The sequence below is a fragment of the Typopeltis vanoorti genome, chromosome 16, assembly GCF_054136105.1.
Source record: "Typopeltis vanoorti isolate ZY-2024b chromosome 16, IOZ_Tvanoo_1.0, whole genome shotgun sequence".
Taxonomy (NCBI): domain Eukaryota; kingdom Metazoa; phylum Arthropoda; class Arachnida; order Uropygi; family Thelyphonidae; genus Typopeltis; species Typopeltis vanoorti.
In genome coordinates, this window is record NC_143564.1 from 46,730,305 (window position 1) to 46,743,595 (window position 13,291).

Here is a 13,291-nt window from a genome sequence, read left to right on the forward strand (position 1 = left end):
TCATAATTACTTGTTTAGTAACCATTAGGTTAATTTGGCAATTTCCAGAAACTGAACCACCAAGTCTATAGAAACACCCCACTATATACTTTATCCTGTTAGCCTCCACTTCACGCCAGAGTCTCAAACTCACTGCTACAAGGGACATTATTACTATAATTGTTTTCATAAATTTCGACTCTAACTGGACTCGAGTTATTTGATATCATTAGTAGTAATTCTCTCTCCTCTCCTGTCTCTTCTGTCATTCCTAAAAATACTATACCCTTTACCTCGATTCCAGCTGATACATCTAACTCTGAGAGCCAAGTTTTACTAATACTAACAATAGCAACAGACTAAACCACTTTGTTTCTAATGCTAATAAATATATAAGGAAAAGGATTTAGAAATTTTAACAAGGATAATTAATAAAGCACAGAGAAATAACTTACTCAAAAATTAAGACATGAATCTGGCACTGCTCTAGTGAGTAAACATGGAACACTTTCACAACCTCAGCAGTTTTCACTGAGTGATAAAATTCATTTACAACCTAAAGATGGTTACCTAAAGATCCAATGTTCTTTGCATCCTAAATTTTATGAGTGCTTTTCAAATGAAGGACTTTTCATATGGGGGGGGGGAGCAAGGTTTCTTCCCTTATATTTTTCATCCTACAAGACAGATAATCAGCCACAGAATATGTGCACCTGACAGAGTAGACCTTGTAGGCAGGATTAATCACCTTATCATAGCAATAATTTCAACATGCAAAGGGGAAGATGTGATATACAAACCTAATAGCAGTAATTAAGTAATCGATGAAAAGGTTTCATGTCAGAATTTCTACTGTTTGAATGCAACACTCTAAATTTCACAAACATTTAAAATGTAGAGAACTAACATAAGTCATTAGCTGTTTTATGAAGTCAAAGGATGAATCATTATGAAAGCTGTTTACAAAACTTATACATTCTTTGCCTCATAGATGTCAAGTTGTACATCAGCATACAACAAAATGGTGATTATTATGCAGCAATGTATTGCAGGATTTTCCTAAATTTAAAAAACAGAAATTATAATTTTTCTAAGAGAAATAGTAAGAGGAAAAAGATGCAACTTTTTAAGTTAATTTTTTTTTTTGCTATGACCTATTAATTTAATAAATGTTGAACAAAAACAATCCTTTTTCCTTCATAAATCAACTGCATGAAACCAATATGAAATATAAAAGACTGAAAAGCTCCAATTACCCAGTCAGATGATGGTGCTTTGAAGGTTTATTTTAAAAACATCAAATTTAATGTTTTTACAATGAGAATATGCAGAATACAATTCTGAAATGTTGTACAAGTTACCCATGCTTGAAAATGATAGAAGAACTACATATCGAAATAACAAGGATACATGCCCAAGCATGAAGAATAACTCAGCAATGCAAATTTCAAGGACATAAGTAGAAGACTTTACAATAACAATAAATAAATACAGGTGGCACTTATGTTAATTTTTTATTAAATTTTTTAGAATTGTTGACTATATTTCATAGACATTTCTATATAGTAGGAAGAGATAAACATAAAAACAAACAACAATTAAATTGAATGCAAGATATTACATGTGCTATCAACTACAGAAAGAAAACTATCTACACAAATAGATTTCAAGAATAAAGTAAAAATAAAATGAAATTTCAAATTTAAGGAATAAATTCATTACAATTTTGATTTTTATAAAACCCAAGTGATGAGTATTATTGAGGATAACTTCCCAAAATTTATAAAGTTTAATGCAATCATTTTTGTTAAGGTTAGGATCATGAATGGTTACTTCACAACTTTTTTTATACAATCTTTCCAGAAGAAAATAATTTGTGCAGAATTTTAGTATTATTCCACTGAATTCTATGGTTAGTAGACATGCTGTTAATAAAAATATATTTTTATATATTTAGAGATGTTTATATAGAGGATATTATCTTAATATTAATCCTACCGGCTGCGGCGTTGTTTAAATATAGGATTTTTATTTATTTAATCTTGTATATAGAGATGATCTCTGTTCAACAATTATTTTTTTTTTTTAAATTTCTGAGTGTACCTATACATTATATGCACAAGGGTTCACTCCAATTGGTGCAATGACCTTAACTCTTTCTTTCAGAATATCCAAATAATCACTGACTCAAGACCAAAATACAAAATAAACACATTTAATATAACAAAAACAATATATATACACTTCAAACAAATATTACATAACTACAAATTTAATTGGATCCAAAGCCTTTTAAAAATAAACTTACACTTAAGACTAGACTAAACACTTTGTTTGCACAATGATAAAATGCTCATAGCCAGTTTCTTTCTCTGTTAAAGCCCATTTCCGAAGATATATGACTTTATTCTTCATTTTCACAGGATCCTTTCTCAATACTTATGTAGCATACATTAATTCTTTCTAACTCAATTCTGTCTCTTTTTAGTAGAAATAATAGTTAGATCCGGCGTCCTTAATACAGATGAAACTTCTTAATCAGTTTTTCTCAAACATTCCTTTAGAACTTAAATAACAAATTTCTTCTTTTATTCAGTAATGTTTATTGGCAGTCAACTCTTCCACTTCTACGATTCACAGTTCTCACAGACTCACAGTTCTACGATTCCCTTTTCGGAATCTACTAATCTTCCAATTAGCGTTTCCTCGAATGTTTCTTTTAAAACATATTATATAATAATATGTTTAATAAGTATTGATAATTAAATATTTAATTATCAATACTTATTCCACTTTGAAACTTCATAGTTCCACGATTCCTTTTTCGGAATATACTACTGATTTACCTCCGACTGTCACATAAAAAAACTCAAATTCCTCCGAATCTAAATATCTGCCGGCCTGTGTTCTAATTTTCTCTCAGAACGCTCTCTTGTTTATTTTTCTGTTACTCAGATACCAAATGCTTTCCTTGTCAGCTGTCAATCACACATCAAACTTCTCGGCGAGCATGCGCACTCCTTGAAAATGGCAAGTGAGAAACTAAATACTGTATAATGGGTGACATGGTGTCTCCGTTAATGACAAGAGAATGTCTTCATAAAACACAAAATTTAATATTTTAAACTACAATAAATTTGTTTAAAGTAACACAACTATTTAAATCCGGTAAGTACACAATTTTTTTTTTTTTTAACTTCTTTACAATTCATTTTGATAAAACAATTTCAATAACAGGCACTTTTCAATTTGTAAGTTTTCACAGAAACTTTTCAATTTGTAAATTTATTTTATATATAATTATATAAGAATCATATTCAGGAATGTCTATGAAAGAAGTAAGAGGCATATTTTTGGCCATTAATATGCTTACCTCGTTACCAGCTGTCAGAACTTTAACAAATATGATTCTAGAAAAACCTTCAATTGAGTAGTCCAATGATGATATTATTAACTTGATATATACATCATGAGATGTGATGCTCACTAATTCAAGAAGACTGAAAGAAAATATTGAATTCAGTAAATAAAAAGTATTATAATAAAATATAAATATATATTATAATAAAAAGAAGAAACTGAACAGAGAATCTTAATGCTAAAAGATATATGTTTCCAACTATTCACTGATCAAATTATTAGATGTGCATCTGACAGACAGAGAGAGAGAACCTGAACTATGATATATACATTATACACTGCTTAGAAAGAAGTCAACTGCAGCCCACATGGGCAAGGTGCATCCTGCCAGGTAACGAGTCATGAGTTTTTAGCCGGTATAATTTGGGGAATATGATGCTCCCAAGTCATTGCAACAGAGTCTGGGTGAAATGGCTGTGAGAAGGGAACTGATGGAGTTTGAAAGATAACAATATGCCATGCTGCAAGGCCTATCTGTTTGGTAAACTGCTGAAAAATTGAGCCATCCCAGGACAACAATCAGTGACACCATACTGAGATGAAAGCATAGGAAGTCAATTGCAAGTGCTTCCTACAGTGGATGACTCACCACACTCACCGAACATTACCTACAAAGGATATAGGGGATAATAAGTAAAAACCATCATTCATCGGCAGAGATGTTCAACGTGGAGTTTTGGGCATTGACCGGAACACGAATCTGCACAAAAACATTCAAAACTGAGACTCACAAAATGGGTCTCCATGTAGAACCACACTATGCAAGTCCACATTACCCAAACCAACATGCTGCTTCATTCATTAGTGGTACAAACAGCATGTATAATGGGACATGACAGCTTGGAAAGCTGTGTTATGGAGCAACGGATCAGACAACACTCTACCAAGCAGATGAACAGGTGTAGGTGAGGTGGATGTCTGGTGAATGTCTCTTACCAGAGTGCATAACCTCAACTATGAAATTCAGAGGTGGCAGTGTGGTGGTATGGTCCTGTTTTTCCTGGTTTGGTATTAGACCTCTGGAGTGCCACAACATATATTGAACTCTGAGAGGTATCTAAACATTCTGGACAATGAAATGCTTCCTACTTTGTGACATTTCTACAGAAATGGGCATTGTCTCTTTCAGCAAGACAATGCACCATATCATGAGGCTGCTTCTGTAACTGCATCATTTGTGGACATGAACATCATCACAATGGACTGGCCTCCAGAGAGCCCTGATCTCAACCCTATCGAACATCTATGGGATGAACTGGAGCAGTGAGTGAGGTCAAGAGAAGTCCACACCATAATAGTCCAGAACCTCATTACATATCTACAGGAAGAATTGTCCAAAATTCCCACTAATCTCTATCATATGCTTTTGGAAAGTATGCCCTGTATTATGGATTGCTGTAGTCATCATAGTGAAAGGAAGTCCTATATCGTATTAAGGTGGACACCGTGGCTGTTTGTTCTTCACATTATGGTGTCCATTGATTTCTTTTCAAGTAGTGTGTGTGTTTGTATATATACATACATACACCCACCACGAGGTAAGTTGTAGCACCGCTAACAGAGGTCCAAGGCCAGGACCACCACACTGCCACATCTGAATTTCATAGTTCAGATTACGCACTATGGTAAGAGATGTCCCCCAGGCATCTGCCACATCTCCATCCAATGTCCATCTGCTTAGTAGAGGGTGCAGGTGAATTTTCATCCCATAACACAGCTAAACAATTAGCTGTGTTATGGTGTGAAATGCTGCTCACAACTGATCAATTAGAGGGAGGAAAAGGGGCATGGCAACACAGAAGCAGAACATATACAGTTTTTCTAAGGGATAATTACATGAAACAAGTTATGGAGGGGGGGGGGCACAATGGGTTTGAGAGAGAGTGTAGGATCTGATAATAGCATCAGAAGATATATCCATAACCAAGGTAGTAACTATGTGGTCTTGTTCTGGGAAGTTGCCAAACAAGTGGATTTCTCGGTCAAGAAGGGGATTATATTCAACTATCATGCTGGTGTTTATGAGATACTTAGGAGTCATCTTGGAGCAGTGCCATGGCTTGAGAAACTACAGAAAGAATGTCAGTAGTGCATGGCAAATGGTCAGAGATTGCTTGAGAATAGCAGCATCAGACTAGATATCCAAAGTCAGGAAGATAAAGCAAGTTGGAATAAGTGGATGAGGAGGGATATAAAGCAACAGCTGCAAAAAAAAAAAAAAAAAAAAAAAAAAAAAAAAAAAAAAAAAAAAATTAAGAGGATATTAAATCCTGCATTGTTTCAAAACCGAATAAGAAACTCAAAGATTGGAATCAGAGAGTTTCATGCCGAATATAGTATAATAAACTATAAAGTATCGGCGATTACTAGCGTGAGCTAATGCAAGTAGTCCTAGTACGTAGTACAATCTCAGGCAACTCGCAGCAAAGGTGGTAAAGTTCTGATCGCTATTCTTGGCATTTTCCATAATGTAAAAACACATTTCCCAGGAAATGTATGCTGTTATTACATTATGGTGGGAGGTCACTACCCAGCCCAGTTTCAGCCTTTATTGAGGCTTCATCAGTGAGTAGCTAGACCAAATTAATACCAAAGGGTATAGCGAAAAGAACTTATATGCTCTGCTATACGAGTTGTCAAAAAGGTGCACTGATTAAGTTACTTAAATATAAAGAGCCAATAGGCTTCATTTCTGCGATATAAACATTATTTAAATTAAGGGGATATTAAATCCCACATTGTTTTAAAACTGAATAAGAAACTCAAAAATTGGAATCAGAGAGTTTCATGCTGAATATAGTATAGTAAACTATAAAGTATCAGCGATTACTAGCATGAGCTAACGCAAGTAGTCCTAGTACGTAGTACAATCTCGGGCAACTCGCAGCAAAGGTAAAGTTCTGATCGCTATTCTTGGTATTAATAATGTTTATATAAATAATGTTTATATCGCTGAAATGAAGCCTCTTGGCTCTTTATATTTAAGTAAATAATTAATAAATAAACAAATAAATAAAATAAAATAAAAATAACATTGTAGAAGAATATAAAGAAAAAATTAATCAGCATACTCATAAGCAGTACAAAGGTTCAAGCAAAAAACAGTAAAAACAGATAACCGTAAAGTTAATATGGAGAAGTCAGGCTATTAGGTCTCAAAATGACAATCTCCGGGATCTTGACAAATTAATGCAAGCAAACTTGTTGAGGTTGGTAGAGTGCTTCATAGCTGATGCTAATTCTAAAAATAGTCTTTCAGATTTATAATTTTTTTTTCTCTTTTGATAATACTTAACCTGTGAAGCTCTATTATGAATAATCAATAACATCTAAGCCCTTCCATGTTTGCAATTTATATTCCTTCAACTTTTCTCCACAACCAACATTCCAGATTCCACACCATTATCAAATTTTCCTTCGCATCTTCCCCACAACTCTATCTGCTTCAAGCTGTTAATTTCTATGATTTCCTAAGGCCAGTTAACAGACACCGTGTAACATCACATGGGATGCATTGGTCCCATATGGGTTCTTCACTTCTATGCTTGCCAATATCACTGTCAACATCTGCTTTTGTCTAGAGGTAAATAATTCATAACTTCATTGAATTTAATAGAAATTTTCTTTTGTTTTTCTGTTCTGTGAAACAAGAATTTACTTTCACTTTTGGAATTATTTTGTTACAATGTAAGCAACAACAAGCATTAATATCAATAACATGTATCACTAAAATAATTCCACTAATTCTCGGCCAGTTTCATACTATCAGTATTTCACAATATCATACAGAATGAAATATAATTTACCTATAATTAATTAAATCAGTGTATATTTTTCTTCAAGAAATATACAGCATCAATTTTCTAATTATGTTCACATGACGATCTGAAGCAAATCTTTGTTATTGACAGCCTGGTTGGCCGAGTGGTTAGTGTATCCGCTCTCCAGCCAAAAGGCTGCAAGTTCGAATCCTGCTGTGGGCATGGATGTTTGTCTGTGAAAATAGTAAGTTTGGGCAGTAGATGGCATTGGTGGATTGAGTGGTGGAGACAGAGCTGTAGAATATGTGCCCTCCCTTGATGAGTCTTTGGACTCCCTGAAGGTGTCATGTAGTAGTAGTAGCAGTAATAATAATAATATTAAAAATATACAAACCATTATATTATAGCTGATTTATGTTTATGTGTTACATAAACATAAATCATCATGTGAAACCCTTACTTGCATAGCACTTATAATATGGAAAAAAAGTGTAAATAAATGAATAATATTACTAGGATATCTGTAAATGGTGCTGTTAATATCTTGTTTGCTTAATATTCTAGACAAATGGTGTCTGTAAATTTAATTCTTGCAGTCCGTGTAAGGAAATTTCTATAAACTACTTTTTTCACTTGCTGTAAATATTAATGCTGCCATTATGAATTAACACTCATTTGCACAGAAGTTAGTACACTGGCTGCATATTAACTGAATATGTTCCTGCATAGTATTAAGCTTAAGTAACATGATCAGCACAGGTAAGTACAGTGTACATAGGATTTCTGCTGGGTTACAAAGTACATTATACTTGACAAAAATTTATTTTGTTTTAATCAACATGTAAGCAAGTACAGTCTGTATATGAGGCATTTTCACCTATACATATGTAGAGGCTGACACCTTCACATCAACTGTCTCAGTATTCCTTAATCAAAAAATAAATAAAAAATAATAAAAAAAAAATTATGGGAATGTTCTCTCCATACCACTTTCAATTTCATCCTCATAAAATTTCATCAGTAAGAGCTACACCCAGGAAGATACTAAAGCAAAACTAATAAAGGACATAATACAGGTCAGAGTTGATGTGAAGCTAAACAGCCTCTATATACAAGTATACATAATTAGGTTTAGTGGAAAGAAAATAGTACAAAGAAATAATTAAACATAGGTTTAATAGTTCCAATATTTTGTCTTGAACACAGAGACATTTTCTGGGACACAATAAGTAGATGTCAGACTAGAAGCCTAATATCCTAAAAGGAGCACCCTCTATAAGAGCTTGCACTATCCCAGGCTGTCAGCCTAAGAATTAATGTTTCCCAAATTGTGGGAAGTTTAACACAACCATTTTATTTAGATTCAACTTTTTTCTTAATCTGCTGCTGATTCAATATAAATAAAAAATAAAATAATAACAACAACAAATAAAATAAAAAAATATCAAATTTGTATCTGCTGCAGCAGTGAAACAGTTCCCCTCCCCACACACACACCCCAATTTGTTTCTGTAAGTATCCAAGGCATAGATATGTTGGATTTCTTTTCTTTCAACCTAATAAATGAGCTTAAGCCAGTATTTAAGTCTTAATATATGTTATACTAGGATACCAGTCATGATGATGCATTTTGCAAAACTTGGTCTATTAATTAATGCCTGGGTAAATGATTAAAATAAGAATGTAATTTCTTGTCAAGTAAAGTATACTTTGTAACCCAGTAGAAAAACTTTCTGCTATCTCTGATCCAGAGTATTTAATAATGTGATGATATGCTGTTTTATTACTTGTTTATAGCAAGTATTTAATTCTGCATTAGTTTAGCCTTGGTATTTTTTTGGGTACAACTACCACTGATGAGACTTCAATAAAAGTTTAAACTAGTCTGGTTAGTAATTGTTTCCATAATGTTTTTGGATTATAGGATAATGTGGCAACAGATGCAAAGTTAACAGCCGCTATATATTATTATTATTATTATTATTTAACACCTCCAGGGAGTCCAAAGACTCATCGAGGGAGGGTGTGCAAACAGCATCGAACGACTGGATCCCTTCCAATTACTAACCGTGCTCAAACTTACTTAACTGAGCCATTAGTAGCAGAGGCTCTACCAATCGGCCAACCTTTGCCGGCTATATACAAGACTAGTCATGAAGATTCCTTATATGCACATTTTGTTTATGCTTGAGTAAAGGATTAAAACAAGAATATAATTTCTTGTCAAGTATAAAATATAAGTATATAAGTATAGTAGGTATTATTTCTGGAAAATTCCCATGTTACTCCTATGGCTATTTTTATGCCTATTTAGGTTATTTTTGTTTAAGAGTACTGCTTTTTTTATAATGTCATTGGCTTTTTACTCAAATTTTAGGGAATTACTGATTTTTTATAAGGACAGATATATGAAGAATATATAGGAAGAAAAAATATATAAGAAGAAAAACCAGACATACCTTTGTGGGATGTTGATGGCTGTCTTCTTTTTCAGTGGCATCCTGGCATATGGCGATATACATTCATCGTTGAAGGAAGTATGACTGAACAGAAGGACGGTCGGTAAAGTGGTGTTTGAGAGATGTGGGAGAATTATTGGTGAGGCAGGAGGTATGCGAATTTTTTTTAACTTTTTTGAAAAATCTTTTTTTGTTTTTTTTTTAAATTATTAAAAGGTGGGCAGAGAATACTTTGGGATGGAGGTGAACATAGAAATTTTTGAGGAAGGAGAAAGATATAGGATAAGATCAGGGGTAGGAGAATGGGGTGCGAGTCGTTTCAACAGTGAGTCGCCTTCTGAGCTCATGGGGGGGGGGGGGGGGGGAGTGGAGGCTATGTCATGCTGGCTTGGTGTTTTTGTCTTTGGCATATCTGTGTTGTATTCTATTGGTCAGAGTCGTGACTAATTTTTATGTTATGGAGCTTCCAACTCATAAATGTCCACAGGCCCTACATAATTTCTGAGAGTATATACTTATTGTTTCAACCTATATAAACCAAGTATATTCCACAAATCCAAAGTCAAAAATTTGAATATTGCAAGTTTTTGACTTTCACTTACAGAAAATTTATCAAGAATTTCAGCAGTACATAATGATACTTTATACATACTTTATACTGGAAAGTAAGGGAAAGGAGACATATCATGCTCTGATATTTTTGAAAGAAGGAAGACTAACCATACATCTAAGTAACACAAATAATAATAATAATTACATTTATTATTGAAATCAAGCTTACATCTGAAAAATTGCAGTTTTTTCCAAAAACTTGCGACCTTTGTTGGAACTGGACAGCCTACCAATAAATAAGAAGTAGTTATTGCAGAGGGTGCTGGCCATCCGTGGTGGGCTAAAGGCAATATGAAGAGAAGCATTTTCTAAAGTTATCTGAAATATACACAAAAAAAAAAAAAAACATATGGTGTAAGAACTGCACTAACTTTTCACTGCTCTATAATAATTTTTAATGGTAGTTAAAGGAACAATGGAACATGCCAAGCTTTGAGAGAAGTGTGTAAGTCTTTCAAATGCATGTTTTTTTTTTTTTTTTTGGTTGGCTTGTCCATAATTTTAATCAAGAAAAAAAATTAGAACATATTTATTGCTCAGATAGAATGATCATGGACAGCAATATTTCAATGTTAAACAAATACATGATTTTCATTTTATAAGTTATGAATAATTAGTGACTACACAGAATTTAATAAATACTTTGCAATTTATATAAGCTTTTTGTTATTAACTAATATAACTTACGTTACTTTGAAATTGGAATTATAGAAATTTGTGTGTGTGTGTGTGTGTGTGTGTGTGTGTGTGTGAGAGAGAGAGATTGATCACAGGATGTACTATATGGGCAGCCAAATTAAACATGGCTAGGCTGAATGAAGGTCCTTTTATCACAAATCAAGCTAACAAAATATCAAGTGATCAGGTGCCTGACCAAAACTGCCATTAAAGTGCTATACAAAGCAAAGAAAAATGAAATGAATAAAGATTACACTTATGAGGAACTTCGCCTATCTTTTCAGATGTATATTATTATTGACAATTTTAAATCACTGAAGCTTAACATCAAGAATTACATGTTAATAAACACCTGATGAACACAAAATTAAAAAACATTCTCCTCATCCTCTTTAATACTTGACAGGACAGAAGAGAACAAGAGACAGCAAAGTGAGACGTTAGTGAATGAGCCGAATAAGTTGCTACAGTGGATTAGGAGTGATTTATTGGTAAATCACTTGAAGGAGAGGTATGAGAGGCATTGCATGAATAATGATTAGTGTTCCCACAGTGAGTCCTTGGATTCCCATTTACTCATTTCAAAGCTTTGCTATTTAATAGCAGTTTCTAATCAGATTTACCTTGTGTTTCTTTCAGAGAACTTATAAACTACTCACTATATACTATCTTTTGTTTCAAATGACATAAGAATATCACTATTCAAATTTAATACTAATTCAGAAATAAGTTATTCAGCTCAACATATATATTTTACATAAAATCTACATATAAAGATGGCAAATCTTACAGTGCATGAATACTGTGTACATAACCAGATGTACTGGCAATCACTTTCCATTGTATTTATAGTTCACACTACACACACACACACACACACACACACACACACACACACACACACACACACACACACACACACAGTCGCTCAAGCTCGGACGTGCCTGAAATCACTCCTGCTTTTACCTTGATTTTGTGCAGTATCGAACAGAAAAACTGGATGTATCTAGTATCGACTGATAGCATGTACAGTACTCTATCTAACATTGAGTAATTTACTCTATAGTTTCATAGTTCTAAGCACGTATGACTGAAATTTTATTCCATCTTTTTGAACTGAATACTGCTATGGCCAGACTATCTATTGTTCAGCTATCTCAAAGACAATGTCCCAGTCATAATAGGATTAGCTGCTACAGCAAGGGCTAACACTCCCCCCCCCCCTCTCCCAACTGCTGCCACTAGGAGGTACAAAGGACTCAAGAAACAACCCTCTGAAGCCTAATTCAATGGAAGCATCACTTCTAGGAACAAGCAGAAAAACTGTAAGTACACTATATCTTAAACTTTGTATCTTAGAAACCTTAGCAGTTCAATAGGAAAGCTATAACACACAACTTTAAGTAACATTAAGATGGCAGCACGGGACGAATAAGAGTTCAAAAAAGCCCTAGATCTGCTGCGTAATGTTGCCAAAGTAAGTGGCAATCTAAGAAATGATTTTAAAAAGGACATACTAACTGCAGTGAGTGAACTAACAAAGGTAATTAATAAAATGAAAAATGCAACTAAAGTAGTGATAGAACAACAGACTACTACAAACAACCAGGGACAGGCTAACTTAGCTCAGCCTACTCAGGTATACTTGCAAGTAGTTAAAAACAACGCTAAAAACAAAGACGAATCCGTAAACAATCCTCGCTATAAATTAATAGTAAAACTGATAGCTGAACTAAACAGTGAAGAAACCAAAATTCTTATAAAAGCAAACATAGACCCAAGAAAAATAAAACTCGGAATCACAAAAATGAAAAGTATTAATAACGAAGGAGTGTTAATTGACTTCAAAAAAATGACCGATATAGACTTGCTACATAACAAAATATCTAAGGAATGCAAAGACACATTAGTAGCAAATCCCAGTAAGAAACATCTTCCAAGGCTGATAATATATGATATTCCCAGGGAAATTGATACGAACAATGCAATAGACTCAATCTGCATGCAGAACGAAGAAATCTTCATCGGCGACACAAAGATGACAGAAATTTATCATGACAAATAAAAAAAATTAAAAAAAGGAACCTGATTATAGAAGTTGATCAAACGGTGAGGACAAAACTGCTGAAAACTGGTGTTAAAATGCTATGGAGAATTTGCCATTGTGCAGACTACATAAGCATTCTGAGATGCTTTAACTGCAATAAATTTCACCATAATACATGAGACTGCAGTGGGGAAACCACCTGTCCATTCTGCTATAAAGAACATAAGTTAAGCGAGTGCCCATGAAATAAGTCCGAGATGAATTGCATAAATTGCCAAAATCACAACAAGCATGCCAAAACTCAAAATGAATGCAAACACATGGCACTAAGCAAA

General features: G+C 33.7%; 1 protein-coding gene across 2 annotated transcripts in view; it reads right to left on the reverse strand.

Moving 5' to 3' along the window:
- Positions 1-13,291, reverse strand: part of rictor (rapamycin-insensitive companion of Tor) — a 955,009-nt gene that overhangs the window by 388,965 nt on the left and 552,753 nt on the right. For both annotated transcript variants that reach the window (XM_090406113.1, XM_090406114.1), the window contains exons 18-19: positions 10,401-10,549; positions 3,353-3,479 (exon numbers count right to left, since the gene is read on the reverse strand). In XM_090406113.1, coding sequence (XP_090262239.1) covers positions 3,353-3,479; positions 10,401-10,549 — 276 coding nt within the window. The remainder of the gene's footprint in view (positions 1-3,352; positions 3,480-10,400; positions 10,550-13,291) is intronic.